The sequence below is a fragment of the Oncorhynchus mykiss genome, chromosome 1, assembly GCF_013265735.2.
Source record: "Oncorhynchus mykiss isolate Arlee chromosome 1, USDA_OmykA_1.1, whole genome shotgun sequence".
Taxonomy (NCBI): domain Eukaryota; kingdom Metazoa; phylum Chordata; class Actinopteri; order Salmoniformes; family Salmonidae; genus Oncorhynchus; species Oncorhynchus mykiss.
This window is the reverse complement of record NC_048565.1, coordinates 3,212,927-3,235,426: the sequence shown is the minus strand read 5'-3', so window position 1 is coordinate 3,235,426 and position 22,500 is coordinate 3,212,927. Positions and strand designations below refer to the sequence as shown.

Genomic DNA, 22,500 nt, shown 5'->3' with positions numbered 1-22,500 from the left:
AATTTGTTCATACTGTACTCGATACCATCTACTGTATCTTGCCTATGCTGCTCTGTACCATCACTCATTCATATATCCTTATGTACATATTCTTTATCCCCTTACACTGTGTACAAGACAGTAGTTTTGGAATTGTTAGTTAGATTACTTGTTATTACTGCATTGTCGGAACTAGAAGCACAAGCATTTCGCTACACTCGCATTAACATCTGCTAACCATGTGTATGTGACAAATAAAATTTGATTTGATTTAGAAGGTTCTGGTAGTGTTGTAGTCTACAGGCTGGTAGTAGAAGGGTCTGGCAGTGTTGTAGTCTACAGGCTGGTAGTAGAAGGGTCTGATAGTGTTGTAGTCTACAGGCTGGTAGTAGAAGGGTCTGATAGTGTTGTAGTCTACAGGCTGGTAGTAGAAGGTTCTGGTAGTGTTGTAGTAGTAGAAGGTTCTGGTAATATTGTAGTCTACGGGCTGGTAGTAGAAGGTTCTGGTAGTGTTGTAGTCTACAGGCTGGTAGTAGAAGGTTCTGGTAGTGTTGTAGTCTACAGGCTGGTAGTAGAAGGGTCTGGTAGTGTTGTAGTAGTAGAAGGGTCTGGTAGTGTTGTAGTCTACAGGCTGGTAGTAGAGGGGTCTGGCAGTGTTGTAGTCTACAGGCTGGTAGTAGAAGGGTCTGGTAGTGTTGTAGTCTACAGGCTGGTAGTAGAAGGTTCTGGTAGTGTTGTAGTCTACAGGCTGGTAGTAGAGGGGTCTGGCAGTGTTGTAGTCTACAGGCTGGTAGTAGAAGGGTCTGGTAGTGTTGTAGTCTACAGGCTGGTAGTAGAAGGTTCTGGTAGTGTTGTAGTCTACAGGCTGGTAGTAGAAGGTTCTGGTAGTGTTGTAGTAGTAGAAGGGTCTGGTAGTGTTGTAGTCTACAGGCTGGTAGTAGAAGGGTGTGGCAGTGTTGTAGTATACAGGCTGGTAGTAGAATGTTCTGGTAGTGTTGTAGTCTACAAGCTGGTAGTAGAAGGTTCTGGTAGTGTTGTAGTCTACAGGCTGGTAGTAGAAGGGTCTGGCAGTGTTGTAGTCTACAGGCTGGTAGTAGAAGGTTCTGGTAGTGTTGTAGTCTACAGGCTGGTAGTAGAAGGTTCTGGTAGTGTTGTAGTCTACAGGCTGGTAGTAGAAGGTTCTGGCAGTGTTGTAGTCTACAGGCTGGTAGTAGAAGGTTCTGGTAGTGTTGTAGTCTTCAGACTGGTAGTAGAAGGTTCTGGTAGTATTGTAGTCTATGGGCTGGTAGTAGAAGGTTCTGGTAGTGTTGTAGTCTACAGGCTGGTAGTAGAAGGTTCTGGTAGTGTTGTAGTCTGCAGGCTGGTAGTAGAAGGTTCTGGTAGTGTTGTAGTCTACAGGCTGGTAGTAGAAGGTTCTGGTAGTGTTGTAGTCTACAGGCTGGTAGTAGAAGGTTCTGGTAGTGTTGTAGTCTACAGGCTGGTAGTAGAAGGTTCTGGTAGTGTTGTAGTCTACAGGCTGGTAGTAGAAGGTTCTGGTAGTGTTGTAGTCTACAAGCTGGTAGTAGAAGGTTCTGGTAGTGTTTTAGTCTACAGGCTGGTAGTAGAAGGTTCTGGTAGTGTTGTAGTCTACAGGCTGGTAGTAGAAGGTTCTGGTAGTGTTGTAGTCTTCAGGCTGGTAGTAGAAGGTTCTGGTAGTGTTGTAGTCTTCAGGCTGGTAGTAGAAGGTTCTGGTAGTGTTGTAGTCTTCAGGCTGGTAGTAGAAGGTTCTGGTAGTGTTGTAGTCTTCAGGCTGGTAGTAGAAGGTTCTGGTAGTGTTGTAGTCTACAGGCTGGTAGTAGAAGGTTCTGGTAGTGTTGTAGTCTTCAGGCTGGTAGTAGAAGGTTCTGGGGACATTAAGGAAAGGAGACAGGGGACAGCCTTGCCTAGTTTCTCTTTGTATTGGGAAATGAATGAACGCAGTCTATTTTAATACGTTAGAGAAATTCCCTTTCTGTTTGCATTTCACAGTATGTGTTCGTGATAGCCGTGTTGTCACAGAGAGACATAGAGATGGGTGTTTTAACGTTGTAATATAACCCCCTACACGTCACACCAACACAGTGGAAAGAGGGATGAAATCATGCCATTATCAGAGTATCGTTTCTGACTTTAAACATCCCCCCCCCCCCCCCCCCCCCCCCCCCCCCCTTTATCTGCTCTGTGACACCCTGCGGCCTCTACCTAGCCAGCCAGTTTAAAGCACCTTGTTAACGGGGCCTTTAGTGACGGCAGAGAGTCATTTATTACATGAATAACGGAGAGATAAATAACTTCCCTGCATGCTTCATGATTTGCTTCGCTGTTTTTCAGCAGCAGCAATAGAAGGTCTTGAGACGTGTGGTATTTCTGTTACATCCGAATCAGTGTGATCGTTCACCTGAGGGAAGTCTAGGTCTGGTCAAGACCTCTTGTGTTCATGACATGTTGCCGTTTATCAACATAAATACACATGCGTACGTACACGTGAGAACGGGCACACAGACAGAGGCGTGCCTCTGAGGGCGATAGTCTGATGTCACCATCTGCTGCTCTCCGTTGAAACGTGATAACGTACCTAAATACTCATCGGAACCTTCTAGATGAACAGCTGTCTAATGGTCCTGAACTACTACAAGTCATGGACTGTTGTCTTTGCTACCGCTCGGCAAGTGATACCGGAGCGTCAAGTCTAGGTCCAAAAGGCTTCTTAACAGTTTCTACCCCCACATCATAAGACTCCTGAACATCTACTTGAATGGCTACCCAGACTATTTGCATTACTACACTACCTTCTCCCCCATCTTTTTCGCTGCTGCTACTCTATGTTGTTATCATCTATGCACTTTAATTCTACCTACATATTACCTCAACTAACCGGTGCCCCCACACATTGACTCTGTACTGGTATCCCCTGTATATAGCCTCCATATTGACTCTGTACTGGTATCCCCTGTATATAGTCTCCACATTGACTCTGTACCGGTACCCCCTGTATATAGCCTTCACATTGACTCTGTACCGGTACCCCCTGTATATAGCCTCCACATTGACTCTGTACCGTAATACCCTGTATATAGCCTCCACATTGACTCTGTACCGGTACCCCCTGTATATATCCTCCAAATTGACTCTGTACCGGTACCTCCTGTATATAGCCTCCATATTGACTCTATACCGGTACCCCCTGTATATATCCTCCAAATTGACTCTGTACCGTAACCCCCTGTATATAGCCTCCACATTGACTCTGTACCGTAACCCCCTGTATATAGCCTCCACATTAACTCTGTACCGGTACCCCCTGCATATAGCCTCCACATTGACTCTGTACCGTAATACCCTGTATATAGCCTCCACATTGACTCTGTACCGGTACCTCCTGTATTTAGCCTCCACATTGACTCTGTACCGGTACCCCCTGTATATAGCCTCCACATTGACTCTGTACCGTAATACCCTGTATATAGCCTCCACATTGACTCGGTACCGGTACCCCCTGTATATAACTTCCACATTAACAATTTAGTTGTAGAAACATCTCAAGGATGATCAATATAAACAGGATGCCCCTGAGCCAAATTTCGAGTCTCATAGTAGCAAAAGGGTCTGAATACTTATGTAAAAATGTCTAAAAACCTGTTTTCACTTTGTTTTATGGGGTATTGTGTGTAGATTGCTGAGAATTATTTAATTTAATCAATTTTAGAATAAGGCTGTAACATAACAAAATGTGGAAAAAGTCAAGGGGTCTGAGTACTTTCCAGAAGGCATTGTACATCAAGTCCTCTTAATTTACAACCTTTCCCTCACTCAGACAAGATGGCCAATCAGGCCTCCCGGGTGGCACAGTAGTTAAGGGCGCAGCGCCAGCTGTGCCATCAGAGTCCCTGGGTTCGCGCCCAGGCTCTGTCATAACCGGCCGCGACCGGGAGGTCCGTGGGGCGACGCACAATTGGCCTAGCGCCGTCCGGGTTAGGGAGGGATTGGTCGGTAGGGATCTCCTTGTCTCATCGCGCACCAGCGACTCCTGTGGTGGGCCGGGCGCAGTGCGCGCTAGCCAAGGTTGCCAGGGGCACGGTGTAGCCTCCGACACATTGGTGCGGCTGGCTTCCGGGTTGGATGTGCGCTGTGTTAAGAAGCAGTACGGCTGGTTGGGTTGTGTATCGGAGGACGCATGACATTCAGCCTTCGTCTCTCCCGAGCCCGTACGGGAGTTGTAGCAATGAGACAAGATAGTAGCTACTACAACAATTGGATACCACAAAATTGGGGAGAAAAAGGGGTAAAATTTAAAAAAATATGTATATATATATATATATATATATATATATATATATATATATATAAAAAAGATGGCCAATCAACGAGAGGGACGGGGGTAACTTCTCGGCGTTCCGGTGCTCAAGTTCAGAACGTCTGTCAGTCAAAACCCAGAGCTGTGAAGGACTTAGCCTGAGTACTGACGACATGTATACTGTGGCTACTGTACAGCCACTACATTACAATTTAGGCTTTTATTAGTACCCAAAACTGCCCTTAGTCGTAGATGGGCGCAAATGGCTACTGCCAGCTAAGTTATATACAGGGGGTACCGGTACCGAGTCAATGTTAAAGACGTAAAGGCTAAATTTGAGATTTTGTGTCATTTTTCAAATGCAACAGACTCTGACGAGTGCTGTTTCCACATGACTTGCGTTCCTGTACAGACCCATCATGCATCCTGTACACACAGCGTCACCCTTAGGGTTGTAGGGGCCACCAGAGGCCACAGGCCCAGGGTCAGATTCCTCTTCACTTAAACACCCAGAGATGTATATCATTAGCAAGTTAAACACCCAACAGACACAACAGCCTTCAGGATGCTTTAACAGAACAGCATGTTGTGTTTTCAAACAACCTTCATCAGGGCATTGGGTTTTCAAACAACTTTCATCAGGGAGTTGCCCTAACAACTTTCATCAGAGCGTTGCCCTAACACCTTTTATCAGGGCGTTGCCCTAACAACTTTCATCAGAGCGTAGCCCAAACAACCTTCATCAGGGCGTTGCCCTAACAACTTTCATCAGGGCGTTGCCCTAACAACTTTCATCAGTGCGTAGCCCAAACAACCTTCATCAGGGCGTTGCCCTAGCAACCTTCATCAGGGCATTGGGTTTTCAAACAACTTTCATCAGGGAGTTGCCCTAACAACTTTCATCAGGGCGTTGCCCTAACACCTTTCATCAGAGCGTTGCCCTAACAACTTTCATCAGTGCGTAGCCCAAACAACCTTCATCAGGGCGTTGCCCTAGCAACCTTCATCAGGGCGTTGCCCTAACAACTTTCATCAGAGCGTTGCCCTAACAACTTTCATCAGGGCGTAGCCCAAACAACCTTCATCAGGGCGTTGCCCTAGCAACCTTCATCAGGGCGTTGCCCTAACAACCTTCATCAGGGTGTTGCCCTAACAACCTTCTTCAGGGCGTTGTCCTAACAACCTTCATCAGGGCGTTGAGGATACTTGTCACCTACTGCTCACTTCTCGTTCATGAGTGGCCGGAGAGTTTTTAAAGCAGTTATTTCGGCTTTGCAATTTGGTCTAAGGTCCAGAGAAACTCAATATCTCAACTATTTTCATTGTGTATAAATCAGTGGTTTGACCACAGCTGCTCCTCTGAGTGTGTCTGGAGGCGAGGGTAGAAGAGATAAAGAGATCTATTGAACGGGGGGGGGGGGGCATTGTAACGCTGTGGGATGGGAAGCACGCCATGGGAACAAGCGGATATATAACAATAATAATTAATTGAATTTGTAAAGCGCTTTTCTCACATTTATATATATATATATATCTATATATATATACATATACATCCGATCTGGAGAACAGAATTAACAAAAGGTCATTTTTTAAGTTTTCTGATCAGTCTTCAGCTGTGTTTTAAAGGAGGACAGAGACTCTTCAGCCCTGATAGTGTCTGGAAGTGTGTTCCACAGCTGAGAAGCCCTGTCACCCATAGTGTTTAGTGATGTTGGTCCCGACATCACTAATGCTCTTGTGGCTGAATGGAAGCAAGTCCCTGCATCAATGTTCCAACATCTAGTGGGAAGCCTTCACAGAAGAGTGGAGGCTGTTATAGCAGCAAAGGAGGGACAAACTCCAACTTCATGATTTTGGAATGAGATGTTTGACGTGCAGGTGTCCACATACTTCGTGGTCATGTAGTGTATACAAAACAGACAGCGTTAGACCTCATTAGACCTCATTAGACTGTGTTAGACCTCATTAGACCGCGTTAGACCTCATTAGACCGCGTTAGACCTCATTAGACCGCGTTAGACCTCATTAGACTGTGTTAGACCTCATTAGACCGCGTTAGACCTCATTAGACCGCGTTAGACCTCATTAGACTGTGTTAGACCTCATTAGACCGCGTTAGACCTCATTAGACTGTGTTAGACCTCATTAGACCGTGTTAGACCTCATTAGACCGCGTTAGACCTCATTAGACCGCGTTAGACCTCATTAGACTGCGTTAGACTGTGTTAGACCTCATTAGACCATGTTAGACCTCATTAGACCATGTTAGACCGCGTTAGACCGTGTTAGACCTCATTAGACCTCATTAGACCGCGTTAGACCTCATTAGACCTCATTAGACCTCATTAGACCGCGTTAGACCGCGTTAGACCGTGTTAGACTGTGTTAGACTGTGTTAGACCGTGTTAGACTGTGTGTGACTGTGTTAGACTGTTTGTGACTGTGTCCGGGATTGAAGAGGTGCTGTTGCGCCTTCTTCACAACGCTGTCTGTGAGGGTGGACCAATTCAGTTTGTCCGTGATGTGTACGCCGAGGAACTTAAAACGTTCCACCTTCTCCACTATTGTCCCGTCGATGTGGATAAGGGGTGCTCCCTCTGCTGTTTCCTGAAGTCCACAATCATCTCCTTAGTTTTGTTGACGTTGAGTGTGAGGTTATTTTCCTGACACCACACTCTGAGGGCCCTCACCTCCTCCCTGTAGGCCGTCTCGTCTTTGTTGGTAATCAAGCCCACTGCTGTTGTGTCGTCAGCAAACTTGATGATTGAGTTGGAGTTGTGCATGGCCACACAGCCGTGGGTGAACAGGGAGTAACAGGAGAGGGCTCAGAACGCACCCTTGTGGGGCCCCTGTGTTGAAGATCAGCGAAGTGGAGAAGTCCGGGACCCAATTGCGCAGGGTGAGGTTCAGACCCAGGGTCTGTGTTAGACTGTGTTAGGTTGTATGTATGTATGACAGTGTTGTGTTGTGTTGCAGGCTCCCAGCGGTGCCAGGCCTGAGGAAGAACTGGAGAGGCTCACCAAGAAGATGCTGTATGACATGGACAACCCTCCGGCTGAGGAGTACTTTGGTGAGACTTATTATGTACTGTATGTCTCTGACCTCCCTTTTCATTTGGGTCAATCTCCTACATACACCACGTTAGAGGGTTGCGGCCCTACCTTTTCCTATGGGTAATCTCCTACACCATGTTAGAGGGTTGCGGCCCTACCTTTTCCTATGGGTAATCTCCTACACCACGTTAGAGGGTTGCGGCCCTACCTTTTCCTATGGGTAATCTCCTACACCATGTTAGAGGGTTGCGGCCCTACCTTTTCCTATGGGTAATCTCCTACACCACGTTAGAGGGTTGCGGCCCTACCTTTTCCTACGGGTCAATCTCCTACACCATGTTAGAGGGTTGAGGCCCTACCTTTTCCTATGGGTAATCTCCTACACCATGTTAGAGGGTTGCGGCCCTACCTTTTCCTATGGGTAATCTCCTACACCACGTTAGAGGGTTGAGGCCCTACCTTTTCCTATGGGTCAATCTCCTACACCACTTTAGAGGGTTGCGGCCCTACCTTTTCCTATGGGTAATCTCCTACACCACTTTAGAGGGTTGCGGCCCTACCTTTTCCTATGGGTAATCTCCTACACCACTTTAGAGGGTTGCGGCCCTACCTTTTCCTATGGGTCAATCTCATACACCACGTTAGAGGGTTGCGGCCCTACCTTTTCCTATGGGTAATCTCCTACACCACTTTAGAGGGTTGCGGCCCTACCTTTTCCTATGGGTAATCTCCTACACCACTTTAGAGGGTTGCGGCCCTACCTTTTCCTATGGGTAATCTCATACACCACGTTAGAGGGTTGCGGCCCTACCTTTTCCTATGGGTCAATCTCCTACACCATGTTAGAGGGTTGCGGCCCTACCTTTTCCTATGGGTAATCTCCTACACCACTTTAGAGGGTTGAGGCCCTACCTTTTCCTATGGGTAATCTCCTACACCACTTTAGAGGGTTGCGGCCCTACCTTTTCCTACGGGTCAATCTCCTACACCATGTTAGAGGGTTGCGGCCCTACCTTTTCCTATGGGTAATCTCCTACACCACTTTAGAGGGTTGCGGCCCTACCTTTTCCTATGGGTAATCTCCTACACCACTTTAGAGGGTTGCGGCCCTACCTTTTCCTATGGGTAATCTCCTACACCACTTTAGAGGGTTGCGGCCCTACCTTTTCATTTGGGTCAGATAGTCACCTATTAGTTTTGACAGTATCAATCATTCATCATCTAGTATGTTGGATTGCCTAACTATCCAAATCCATTCCCATGCACACACCCAGGTGATAATACAGTAGGGGAGTAGGGCAGTAGGACAGTAGGGAAGTTGGGCAGTAGGGAAGTTGGGCAGTAGGGGAGTAGGGGAGTAGAGAAGTAGGGAAGTAGGGCAGTAGAGAAGTAGGGAAGTTGGGCAGTAGGGCAGTAGGGAAGTAGGGCAGTAGGGCAGTAGGGAAGTTGGGCAGTAGGGAAGTTGGGCAGTAGGGCAGTAGGGCAGTAGGGAAGTTGGGCAGTAGGGAAGTAGGGAAGTAGGGCAGTAGGGAAGTAGGGACGTTGGGCAGTAGGGAAGTAGGGCAGTAGGGAAGTTGGGCAGTAGGGAAGTTGGGCAGTAGGGAAGTAGGGACGTTGCCAAAGCAAGTGAGGTAGACAACATACAAAGTGAATATATAAAGTGAAAAACAACAAAAATGAACAGTAAACATTACACATACAGAGGTTTCAAAACAGTAAAGACATTACAAATGTCATATTATATATATATATATATATATATATATATATACAGTGTTTTAACAATGTACAAATGGTTAAAGGACACAAGATAAAATAAATAAGCATAAATATGGGTTGTATTTACAATGGTGTGTGTTCTTCACTGGTTGACCTTTTCTCGTGGCAACAGGTCACAAATCTTGCTGCTGTGATGTCACACTGTGGAATTTCACCCAGTAGATATGGGAGTTTTTCAAAATTTGATTTGTTTTCAATTTCTTTGTGGATCTGTGTAATCTGAGGAAAATATGTATCTCTAATATGGTCATACATTGGGCAGGAGGTTAGGAAGTGCAGCTCTGTCTCTCTCTCTCTCTCTCTTCCTATATCTCTCTCTCTCTCTCCCCATCTCTCTCTCCCTCTCTCTCTCTCTCCCCATCTCTCTCTCTCTCCCTCTCTCTCTCTCTCTCTCTCTCTCGTCTCTCTCTCTCTCTCTCTCTCTCTCTCTCTCTCTCTCCCCACCTCTCTCTCTCTCTCTCTCTCCCCACCTCTCTCTCCTCTCTCTCTCTCTCTCTCTCTCTCTCTCCCCTCTCTCTCTCTCTCTCTCTCTCCCCACCTCTCTCTCTCTCTCCACCTCTCTCTCTCCATCTCTCTCACTGTCTCTCTCTCTCTCTCTCTCTCTCTCTCCATCTCTCTCTCTCCATCTCTCTCTCCATCTCCATCTCTATCTATATCTCTCTCTCCATCTCTCTCAATTCAATACATTTAAGGGCTTTATTGGCATGGGAAACATGTGTTAACATTGCCAAAGCAAGTGAGGTAGATAATATATAAAGTGAATATATAAAGTGAAAAACAATAATAATTAACAGTAAACATTACACATACAGAAGTTTCAAAACAATAAAGACATTACAAATGTCATATTGTATATATATATATATATATATATATATATATATATATATATATATATATATATATATATATATATATATATATATATATATATATATATATATATATATATATATATATATATATACAGTGTTTTAACAATGTACAAATGGTTAAAGGACACAAGATAAAATAAATAAGCATAAATATGGGTTGTATTTACAATGGTGTTTGTTCTTCACTGGTTGCCCTTTACTGGTGGCAACAGGTCACACATCTTGCTGCTGTGACGGCACACTGTGGTATTTCACCCAGTAGATATGGGCGTTTATCAAAGTTGGATTTGTTTTCGAATTCTTTGTGGGTCTGTGTAATCTGAGGGAAATATGTCTCTCTAATATGGTCATACATTGGGCAGGAGGTTAGGAAGTGCAGCTCAGTTTCCACCTCATCTTGTGGGCAGTGAGCACATAGCCTGTCTTCTCTTGAGAGCCATGTCTGCCTACGGCGGCCTTTCTCAATAGCAAGGCTATGCTCACTGAGTCTGTACATGGTCAAAGCTTTCCTTAATTTTGGGTCAGTCACAGTGGTCAGGTATTCTGCCGTGGTGTACTCTCTGTTTAGGGCCAAATAGCATTCTAGTTTTCTCTGTTTTTTTGTTAATTCTTTCCAATGTGTCAAGTAATTATCTTTTTGTTTTCTCATGATTTGGTTGGGTCTAATTGTGCTGTTGTCCTGATGCTCTGTGGGGTGTGTTTGTGTTTGTGAACAGAGCCCCAGGACCAGCTTGCTTAGGGGACTCTTCTCCAGGTTCATCTCTCTGTCTCTCTCTTTATGATTTCTTAATGCTCAAAAGTCTCCTCCGTCTGATAACAAAGAGGATGTGACTCTGATGTTATAGATTCTTTCCCATGGTCACTTTGCATTGTGGGGAGGAAGGTCTTCTTTTGAGAAACAGGTGCCATGGTCACCAGTTACAAAAACTGCTTTGCAGAAGTTACGGACACTGCATGGGGTGTGAACGTGCGGTGTGTGTGTGTGTGTGTGTGTGTGTGTGTGTGTGTGTGTGTGTGTGTGTGTGTGTGTGTGTGTGTGTGTGTGTGTGTGTGTGTGTGTGTGTGTGTGTGTGTGTGTGTGTGTGTGTGTGTGTGTGTGTGTGTGTGTGTGTGTGTGAGTGTGTGAGTTTCCCTCTCTCTCACCATCCGATTTGCATTTCCTTCAGTTGTTCTGTGTTATAGACAGACAGCTCAGCTTTTCCTTGTCTTTTCTTTGGCTAGTCACGTATTTAAACCCTCAGAGATGGTGGTCAGAGAAGAAGGGAAGAATCACTAACTTCAACATGTTGAATTTAAATACATTTGAATCATATTAACTCCTTCCTGATCTTTCATCATGGTCTTTTGTTCTACTAGACATTGTTCATGAGTTATTTCCATAGAGAATGGTGTCCCTCTGTTCTGCTCCTCTCCTCTCTCCTTTAATCATTTAAACCCCTCCTGGCCCTCTCCACACCCCCTGGTCTCTCCCCCCTGGTCTCTCCCGCCTGTTCTCCCCCTGGTCTCTCCCCCCTGTTCTCTCCCCCCTGTTCTCTCCCCCCTGTTCTCTCCCCCCTGTTCTCCCCCTGTTCTCTCCCCCTGGCCTCTCCCCCCTGTTCTCTCCCCCCTGGTATCTCCCCCCTGTTCTCCCCCTGTTCTCTCCCCCCTGTTCTCCCCCCCTGTTCTCCCCCCCCTGTTCTCTCCCCCCTGTTCTCCCCCTGGTCTCTTCCCCCTGTTCTCTCCCCCCTGTTCTTCCCCTGGTCTCTCCCCCTGGCCTCTCCCCCCTGTTCTCTCCCCCTGGTCTCTCCCCCCTGTTCTCTCCCCCCTGTTCTCCCCCTAGTCTCTCCCCCTGGCCTCTCCCCCCTGTTCTCTCCCCCTAGTATATCCCCCCTGTTCTCTCCCCCTGGTCTCTCCCCCCTGGTCTCTCCCCCCTGGTCTCTCCCCCCTGGTTTCTCCCCCCTGGTCTCTCCCCCCTGTTCTCTCCCCCCTGGTATCTCCCCCCTGGTCTCTCCCCTGGTCTCTCTCCCCTGGTCTCCCCCCTGGTCTCCCCCCTGGTCTCTCCCCTGGTCTCCCCCCTGGTCTCCTCCCTGGTCTCCCCCCTGGTCTCTCCCCTGGTCTCCCCCCTGGTCTCCCCCCTGTTCTCTCCCCCCTGGTCTCCCCCCTGGCCCTCTCTCCCCTGGCCATCTCCCCCCAGTTCTCTCCCCCCTGTTCTCCCCCCTGTTCTCTCCCCCCTGTTCTCTCCCCCCTGGTCTCTCTCCCCTGGCCCTCTCTCCCCTGGCCCTCTCCCTCTCCCTCTGGTCTCTCCCTCTGGCCCTCTTTCCCCTGGTCTCTCCCCTGGCCCTCTCCCCCCTGGTCTCTCCCCTGGCCCTCTCTCCCCTGGTCTCTCCCCTTGTCTCTTCCTCTGGGTCTCTCCCCTGGCCCTCTCCCTCTGGTCTCTCCCCTGGTCTCTCCCCTGGCCCTCTCCCCCCTTTTCTTTCCCCCTGGTCTCTCCCCTGGTCCGCTCTCCCCTGGCCATCTCCCCCCAGTTCTCTCCCCCCTGGTCTCCCCCCTGGCCCTCTCTCCCCTGGCCATCTCCCCCCAGTTCTCTCCCCCCTGTTCTTCCCCCCCTGTTCTCTCCCCCCTGGTCTCTCTCCCCTGGCCCTCTCTCCCCTGGCCCTCTCCCTCTCCCTCTGGTCTCTCCCTCTGGCCCTCTTTCCCCTGGTCTCTCCCCTGGCCCTCTCCCCCCTGGTCTCTCCCCTGGCCCTCTCTCCCCTGGTCTCTCCCCTTGTCTCTTCCTCTGGGTCTCTCCCCTGGCCCTCTCCCTCTGGTCTCTCCCCTGGTCTCTCCCCTGGCCCTCTCCCCCCTTTTCTTTCCCCCTGGTCTCTCCCCTGGCCCTCTCTCCCCTGGTCTCTCCCCTTGTCTCTTCCTCTGGGTCTCTCCCCTGGCCCTCTCCCTCTGGTCTCTCCCCTGGTCTCTCCCCTGGCCCTCTCCCCCTGGTCTCTCCCCCCTGGTCTCTCGCCCCTGGTCTCTCCCACCTGTTCTCTCCCCCCTGGTCTCTCCCCCCTGTTCTCTCCCCCCTGGTATCTCCCCCCTGGTCTCTCCCCTGGTCTCTCTCCCCTGGTCTCCCCCCTGGTCTCCCCCCTGGTCTCCCCCCTGGTCTCTCCCCTGGTCTCCCCCCTGGTCTCCCCCCTGGTCTCTCCCCTGGTCTCCCCCCTGGTCTCCTCCCTGGTCTCCCCCCTGGTCTCTCCCCTGGTCTCCCCCCTGGTCTCCTCCCTGTTCTCTCCCCCCTGGTCTCCCCCCTGGTCTCCCCCCTGTTCTCTCCCCCCTGGTCTCCCCCCTGGCCCTCTCTCCCCTGGCCATCTCCCCCCTGGTCTCTCCCCCGGTCTCCTCCCTGGTCTCCCTCTGGCCAACTCCCCCCTGGTCTCTCCCCTGGCCTTCTCCCCCCTGGTCTCCCCCTGTTCTCCCCCTGGCCCTCTCTCCCCTGGCCCTCTCTCCCTGGCCCTCTCTCCCCTGGTCTCTCCCCTGGCCCTCTCTCCCCTGGCCCTCATTCCCCTGGACCTCTCCCTCTGTCCATCCCTGGCCCTCATTCCCCTGGACCTCTCCCTCTGTCCATCCCTGGCCCTCTCTCCCCTGGCCCTCTCCCTCTGGTCTCTCCCCTGGCCCTCTCTCCCCTGGCCCTCTCCCTCTGGTCTCTCCCCTGGCCCTCTACCTCTGGTCTCTCCTCTGGCCCTCTCCCCCCTGGTCTCTCCCCTGGCCCTCTCTCCCCTGGTCTCTCCCCTGGTCTCTCCCCTGGCCCTCTCTCCCCTGGTCTCTCCCCTGGCCCTCTCCCCCCTGGTCTCTCCCCTGGCCCTCTCCCCCCTGGTATCTCCCCTGGCCCTCCCCCCCTGGTCTCTCCCCTGGCCCTCTCCCCCCTGGTCTCTCCCCTGGCCCTCTCCCCCCTGGTCTTTCCCCCTGGTCTCTCCCCTGGCCCGCTCTCCCCTGGCCCTCTCCCTCTGGTCTTTCCCCCTGGCCCTCTCTCCCCTGGCCCTCTCTCCCCTGGTCTCTCCCTGGTCTTTCCCCCTGGTCTCTCCCCTGGCCCTCTCTCCCCTGGCCCTCTCTCCCCTGGCCCTCTCCCTCTCCCTCTGGTCTCTCCCTCTGGCCCTCTTTCCCCTGGTCTCTCCTCTGGCCCTCTCGCCCCTGGCCCTCTCTCCCCTGGCCCTCTCCCTCTCCCTCTGGTCTCTCCCTCTGGCCCTCTTTCCCCTGGTCTCTCCCCTGGCCCTCTCCCCCCTGGTCTCTCCCCTGGCCCTCTCTCCCCTGGTCTCTCCCCTTGTCTCTTCCTCTGGGTCTCTCCCCTGGCCCTCTCCCTCTGGTCTCTCCCCTGGTCTCTCCCCTGGCCCTCTCCCCCCTTTTCTTTCCCCCTGGTCTCTCCCCTGGCCCGCTCTCCCCTGGCCCTCTCCCCCCTTTTCTTTCCCCCTGGTCTCTCCCCTGCCCCGCTCTCCCCTGGCCCTCTCCCTCTGGTCTTTCCCCCTGGTCTCTCCCCTGGCCCTCTCTCCCCTGGCCCTCTCTCCCCTGGTCTCTCCCTGGTCTTTCCCCCTGGTCTCTCCCCTGGCCCTCTCTCCCCTGGCCCTCTCCCTCTGGTCTCTCCCTCTGGCCCTCTTTCCCCTGGTCTCTCCCCTGGCCCTCTCCCCCTGGCCCTCTCCCCCTGGTGTCTCCCCTGGTCTCTCCCCTGGTCTCTCCCCTGGTGTCTCCCCTGGTCTCTCCCCTGGTCTCTCCTCTGGCCCTCTCTCCCCTGGCCCTCTCTCCCTCTGGTCTCTCCCTCTGGCCCTCTCTCCCTGGCCCTCTACCCTCTGCTCTCTGCCATCCTCCACTCCTCTCCTCTCCCATCCTCCTCCAATCCACTCCTCTCCCCTGCTCCTCCACTCCTCACACCTCTCTTCTCCAGGCCCCTGGCTGTATGTTATCCTCTGCCCCAATGGTACCTCTCTTCTCCAGGCCCCTGGCTGTATGTTATCCTCTGCCCCATGGTACCTCTCTTCTCCAGGCACCTGGCTCTCTGTTCCCCTCTGCCCCCTGGTACCTCTCTTCTCCAGGCCCCTGGCTGTATGTTATCCTCTGCCCCATGGTACCTCTCTTCTCCAGGCACCTGGCTCTCTGTTCCCCTCTGCCCCCTGGTACCTCTCTTCCCCTGTTACCTCTCTTCTCCAGGCCCCTGGCTCTCTATATTCCCCTCTCCCCCCGGTACCTCTCTTCTCCAGGCCCCTGGCTCTCTGTTCCCCTCTCCCCCCGGTACATCTCTTCTCCAGGCCCCTGGCTCTCTGTTCCCCTCTGCCCCCCGGTACCTCTTTTCTCCAGGCCCCTGGCTGTATGTTATCCTCTGCCCCAATGGTACCTCTCTTCTCCAGGCCCCTGGCTGTATGTTATCCTCTGCCCCATGGTACCTCTCTTCTCCAGGCACCTGGCTCTCTGTTCCCCTCTGCCCCCTGGTACCTCTCTTCCCCTGTTACCTCTCTTCTCCAGGCCCCTGGCTCTCTATATTCCCCTCTCCCCCTGGTACCTCTCTTCTCCAGGCCCCTGGCTCTCTATATTCCCCTCTCCCCCCGGTACATCTCTTCTCCAGGCCCCTGGCTCTCTGTTCCCCTCTGCCCCCCGGTACCTCTCTTCTCCAGGCCCCTGGCTCTCTGTTCCCCTCTGCCCCCCGGTACATCTCTTCTCCAGGCCCCTGGCTCTCTGTTCCCCTCTGCCCCCGGTACATCTCTTCTCCAGGCCCCTGGCTCTCTATATTCCCCTCTCTCCCCGGTACATCTCTTCTCCAGGCCCCTGGCTCTCTGTTCCCCTCTGCCCCCCGGTACATCTCTTCTCCAGGCCCCTGGCTCTCTGTTCCCCTCTGCCCCCCGGTACATCTCTTCTCCAGGCCCCTGGCTCTCTGTTCCCCTCTGCCCCCCGGTACATCTCTTCTCCAGGCCCCTGGCTCTCTGTTCCCCTCTCCCCCCGGTACCTCTCTTCTCCAGGCCCCTGGCTCTCTGTTCCCCTCTGCCCCATGGTACCTCTCTTCTCCAGGCCCCTGGCTCTCTGTTCCCCTCTGCCCCCCGGGACATCTCTTTTCCAGGCCCCTGGCTCTCTGTTCCCCTCTGCCCCCCGGTACATCTCTTCTCCAGGCCCCTGGCTCTCTGTTCCCCTCTGCCCCCCGGTACATCTCTTCTCCAGGCCCCTGGCTCTCTGTTCCCCTCTGCCCCCCTGTTACCTCTCTTCTCCAGGCCCCTGGCTCTCTGTTATCCTCTGCCCCCCGGTACATCTCTTCTCCAGGCCCCTGGCTCTCTGTTCCCCTCTCCCCCCGGTACATCTCTTCTCCAGGCCCCTGGCTCTCTGTTCCCCTCTGCCCCCCGGTACATCTCTTCTCCAGGCCCCTGGCTCTCTGTTCCCCTCTGCCCCCCGGTACATCTCTTCTCCAGGCCCCTGGCTCTCTGTTCCCCTCTGCCCCCCGGTACATCTCTTCTCCAGGCCCCTGGCTCTCTATATTCCCCTCTCCCCCCGGTACCTTTCTTCTCCAGGCCCCTGGCTCTCTGTTCCCCTCTGCCCCCCGGTACATCTCTTCTCCAGGCCCCTGGCTCTCTGTTCCCCTCTGCCCCCCGGTACATCTCTTCTCCAGGCCCCTGGCTCTCTGTTCCCCTCTGCCCCCCGGTACCTCTCTTCTCCAGGCCCCTGGCTCTCTGTTCCCCTCTCCCCCCGGTACCTCTCTTCTCCAGGCCCCTGGCTGTATGTTATCCTCTGTCCTTCTGTCTCTCTCCTCTCCCACCTCTGCCCCTGGCCTCAGTCTCTATGGTCATGCCCAGTAAATATCTACCCCCACAGCCTAACCCACTCATTCTCTATGGTCCACATCTATAATCCCATGTTGTGTGGAGGTGTTTTCTATGTATCTATAATCCCATGTTGTGTGGAGGTGTTTTCTATGTATCTATAATCCCATGTTGTGTGGAGGTGTTTTCTATGTATCTATAATCCCATGTTGTGTGGAGGTGTTTTCTATGTATCTATAATCCCATGTTGTGTGGAGGTGTTTTCTATGTATCTATAATCCCATGTTGTGTGGAGGTGTTTTCTATGTATCTATAATCCCATGTTGTGTGGAGGTGTTTTCTATGTATCTATAATCCCATGTTGTGTGGAGGTGTTTTCTATGTATCTATAATCCCATGTTGTGTGGAGGTGTTTTCTATGTATCTATAATCCCATGTTGTGTGGAGGTGTTTTCTATGTATCTATAATCCCATGTTGTGTGGAGGTGTTTTCTATGTATCTATAATCCCATGTTGTGTGGAGGTGTTTTCTATGTATCTATAATCCCATGTTGTGTGGAGGTGTTTTCTATGTATCTATAATCCCATGTTGTGTGGAGGTGTTTTCTATGTATCTATAATCCCATGTTGTGTGGAGGTGTTTTCTATGTATCTATAATCCCATGTTGTGTGGAGGTGTTTTCTATGTATCTATAATCCCAGGTTGTGTGGAGGTGTTTTCTATGTATCTATAATCCCATGTTGTGTGGAGGTGTTTTCTATGTATCTATAATCCCATGTTGTGTGGAGGTGTTTTCTATGTATCTATAATCCCAGGTTGTGTGGAGGTGTTTTCTATGTATCTATAATCCCATGTTGTGTGGAGGTGTTTTCTATGTATCTATAATCCCAGGTTGTGTGGAGGTGTTTTCTATGTATCTATAATCCCATGTTGTGTGGAGGTGTTTTCTATGTATCTATAATCCCATGTTGTGTGGAGGTGTTTTCTATGTATCTATAATCCCATGTTGTGTGGAGGTGTTTTCTATGTATCTATAATCCCAGGTTGTGTGGAGGTGTTTTCTATGTATCTATAATCCCAGGTTGTGTGGAGGTGTTTTCTATGTATCTATAATCCCATGTTGTGTGGAGGTGTTGTCTATGTATCTATAATCCCAGGTTGTGTGGAGGTGTTGTCTATGTATCTATAATCCCATGTTGTGTGGAGGTGTTTTCTATGTATCTATAATCCCAGGTTGTGTGGAGGTGTTTTCTATGTATCTATAATCCCATGTTGTGTGGAGGTGTTGTCTATGTATCTATAATCCCATGTTGTGTGGAGGTGTTTTCTATGTATCTATAATCCCATTTTGTGTGGAGGTGTTTTCTATGTATCTATAATCCCATGTTGTGTGGAGGTGTTTTCTATGTATCTATAATCCCATGTTGTGTGGAGGTGTTTTCTATGTATCTATAATCCCATGTTGTGTGGAGGTGTTTTCTATGTATCTATAATCCCATGTTGTGTGGAGGTGTTTTCTATGTATCTATAATCCCATGTTGTGTGGAGGTGTTTTCTATGTTTCTATAATCCCAGGTTACTCTCCTCTAACACAGGGTAAAGACAAACAGGTTATGTCATAGGCAGATCCCCTGGCTGGTTTAAGCAGGCTGGCCCAGTCACTTTTAGTGTGTGTGTGTGTCTGTGTGTGTGTGTGTGTGTGCGAGCGCGCATTTGTGCGTGTGTGTGGGTGTTTGTGCGTGTGTGTCTGTGTGTGTGGGCATGTCTGTGCGTGCGTTTGTTCGTGTGTGTGCATTCGTGTGTGTGTGTGTGTCTTGGTCGGCTCTGTGATGCCTAGAACCTGTCTAGAACCTGTCTAGAACCTGTCTAGAACCTGTCTAGAACAGGTTAGTCCCCACAGGACAACCCTTTAAAGACCTCGTATTGGTTCCAGGTAGAACCCTTTTGGGTTCAATGTAAAACCCTTTCCACAGAAGGTTCTAGATGGAACCCCAAAGGGTTCTACCTGGAACCAAAAAGTGTTATTCTCTGGGTGCAGCCGAAGAACCCCTTCGGAACCCGTTGTTCTAACTCTGTACCATGTACACACACACTTGCCGCTGTTTGCAAACTAAGGTTTGTGGGCCCGGGGCGAACAACTAGAAGAAGGACAAGAGGAGAGAGGGAGACGAGTCGCTAACTGGGTCATAAGTGATGTGGTAACGTCTGCCTCTGTGGCTTACAGTCAGCACAGAGGGAGGGAGCGAAGGGAGGATGGGGAGGAGAGGTGAAGGAGGAGGGCTAACAGAGGGAGGAGGAGGGGGTGACAAGGGGGGAGGGCTAACAGAGGGAGGGAGAGGGAGAGAGGAGGGAAGGAGGGTGAGGGGGAGGGAGGGAGAGGTGGGAGAGAATAGGGAAGGAAGGTGAGGGGGAGGGAGGGAGAGGTGGGAGAGAGGAGTGAAAGTTAGTATGAACTAGGTTGAACTACAGTATATGAACTATGGGACTCATTATAAAATGTATAGAAGGACTGCCAGCCCCATGCTGCCATACAGAGTCCTCTAGTTTCCCACTGTCCTTCACTCTGCTCCATACAGAGTCCTCTAGCTTCCCACTGTCCTTCACTCTGCTCCATACAGAGTCCTCTAGCTTCCCACTGTCCTTCACTCTACTCCATACATAGACCTGTAGCTTCCCACTGTCCTTCACTCTGCTCCATACATAGACCTGTAGCTTCCCACTGTCCTTCACTCTGCTCCATACAGAGTCCTCTAGCTTCCCACTGTCCTTCACTCTGCTCCATACAGAGACCTCTAGCTTCCCACTGTCCTTCACTCTGCTCCATACAGAGACATCTTGCTTCCCACTGTCCTTCACTCTGCTCCATACATAGACCTGTAGCTTCCCGCTGTCCTTCACTCTGCTCCATACAGAGTCCTCTAGCTTCCCACTGTACTTCACTCTGCTCCATACAGAGACCTCTAGCTTCCCACTGTCCTTCACTCTGCTCCATACAGAGACATCTTGCTTCCCACTGTCCTTCACCCTGCTGCCATACAGAGACCTCTAGCTTCCCACTGTTCTTCACTCTGCTCCATACAGAGTCCTCTAGCTTCCCACTGTCCTTCACTCTGCTCCATACAGAGTCCTCTAGCTTCCCACTGTCCTTCACTCTGCTCCATACAGAGTCCTCTAGCTTCCCACTGTCTTTCACTCTGCTGCCATACAGAGTCCTCTAGCTTCCCACTGTCCTTCACTCTGCTCCATACAGAGTCCTCTAGCTTCCCACTGTCCTTCACTCTGCTCCATACAGAAACCTCTAGCTTCCCACTGTCCTTCACTCTGCTCCATACAGATTCCTCTAGCTTCCCACTGACGGCCAACCCACTATCCTTCACTCTGCTCCATACAGAGTCCTCTAGTTTCCCACTGATGGCCAGCCACTGTCCTTCACTCTGCTCCATACATAGACCTGTAGCTTCCCACTGTCCTTCACTCTGCTCCATACAGAGTCCTCTAGCTTCCCACTGTCCTTCACTCTACTCCATACAGAGTCATCTAGCTTCCCACTGTCCTTCACTCTGCTCCATACATAGACCTGTAGCTTCCCACTGTCCTTCACTCTGCTCCATACAGAGTCCTCTAGCTTCCCACTGTCCTTCACTCTACTCCATACAGAGTCATCTAGCTTCCCACTGTCCTTCACTCTGCTCCATACATAGACCTGTAGCTTCCCACTGTCCTTCACTCTGCTCCATACAGAGTCCTCTAGTTTCCCACTGTCCTTCACTCTGCTCCATACAAGAGACCTCTAGTTTCCCACTGTCCTTCACTCTGCTCCATACAGAGACCTCTAGCTTCCCACTGTCCTTCACACTGCTCCATACAGAGTCCTCTAGCTTCCCACTGTCCTTCACTCTGCTCCATACAGAGTCCTCTAGCTTCCCACTGACGGCCAGCCCACTGTCCTTCACTCTGCTCCATACAGAGTCCTCTAGCTTCCCACTGTCCTTCACTCTGCTCCATACAGAGAACTCTAGCTTCCCACTGTCCTTCACTCTGCTCCATACAGAGACCTCTAATATACTGTACTGTAGTAGATAATATACTGTACTGTAGTAGATAATACACTGTACTGTTCTGTAGTAGATTATAGATTATACACTGTACTGTAGTAGATAATATACTGTACTGTAGTAGATAATATACTGTACTGTAGTAGATAATATACTGTTCTTTACTGTAGTAGATAATAGACTGTACTGTAGTAGATAATATACTGTACTGTAGTAGATAATATACTGTACTGTAGTAGATAATAGACTGTACTGTAGTAGATAATATACTGTACTGTAGTAGATAATATACTGTACTGTAGTAGATAATATACTGTACTGTAGTAGATAATAGACTGTACTGTAGTAGATAATATACTGTACTGTAGTAGATAATATACTGTACTGTAGTAGATAATATACTGTACTGTAGTAGATAATATACTGTACTGTAGTAGATAATATACTGTACTGTAGTAGATAACATAATGTACTGTAGTAGATAATATACTGTACTGTAGTAGATAATAGACTGTACTGTAGTAGATAATATACTGTACTGTAGTAGATAATATACTGTACTGTAGTAGATAATATACTGTACTGTAGTAGATAACATAATGTACTGTAGTAGATAATATACTGTACTGTAGTAGATAATATACTGTACTGTAGTAGATAATATACTGTACTGTAGTAGATAATATACTGTACTGTAGTAGATAATAGACTGTACTGTAGTAGATAATATACTGTACTGTAGTAGATAACATAATGTACTGTAGTAGATAATAGACTGTTCTGTAGTAGATAATATACTGTACTGTAGTAGATAATATACTGTACTGTAGTAGATAATATACTGTACTGTAGTAGATAACATAATGTACTGTAGTAGATAATAGACTGTACTGTAGTAGATAATATACTGTACTGTAGTAGATAATAGACTGTACTGTAGTAGATAATATACTGTACTGTAGTAGATAATATACTGTACTGTAGTAGATAACATAATGTACTGTAGTAGATAATAGACTGTACTGTAGTAGATAACATACTGTACTGTAGTAGATAATATACTGTACTGTAGTAGATAATATACTGTACTGTAGTAGATAATAGACTGTACTGTAGTAGATAATATACTGTACTGTAGTAGATAATATACTGTACTGTAGTAGATAATATACTGTACTGTAGTAGATAATAGACTGTACTGTAGTAGATAATATACTGTACTGTAGTAGATAATATACTGTACTGTAGTAGATAATATACTGTACTGTAGTAGATAATAGACTGTACTGTAGTAGATAATATACTGTACTGTAGTAGATAATATACTGTACTGTAGTAGATAATAGACTGTACTGTAGTAGATAATATACTGTACTGTAGTAGATAATATACTGTACTGTAGTAGATAATATACTGTACTGTAGTAGATAATATACTGTACTGTAGTAGATAATATACTGTACTGTAGTAGATAATAGACTGTACTGTAGTAGATAATATACTGTACTGTAGTAGATAATATACTGTACTGTAGTAGATAATAGACTGTACTGTAGTAGATAATATACTGTACTGTAGTAGATAATATACTGTACTGTAGTAGATAACATACTGTTCTGTAGTAGATAATAGACTGTACTGTAGTAGATAATATACTGTACTGTAGTAGATAACATAATGTACTGTAGTAGATAATATACTGTACTGTA

At 49.3% G+C, this 22,500-nt stretch overlaps 1 protein-coding gene across 4 annotated transcripts in view; it reads left to right on the top strand.

Annotated features, from left to right (window-relative positions):
• LOC110518923 (LIM domain containing preferred translocation partner in lipoma) overlaps positions 1–22,500 on the top strand; it is a 501,674-nt gene that overhangs the window by 288,857 nt on the left and 190,317 nt on the right. For all 4 annotated transcript variants that reach the window (XM_036980981.1, XM_036981022.1, XM_036980905.1 and 1 more), the window contains one exon: positions 7,271–7,364. In XM_036980981.1, coding sequence (XP_036836876.1) covers positions 7,271–7,364 — 94 coding nt within the window. The remainder of the gene's footprint in view (positions 1–7,270; positions 7,365–22,500) is intronic.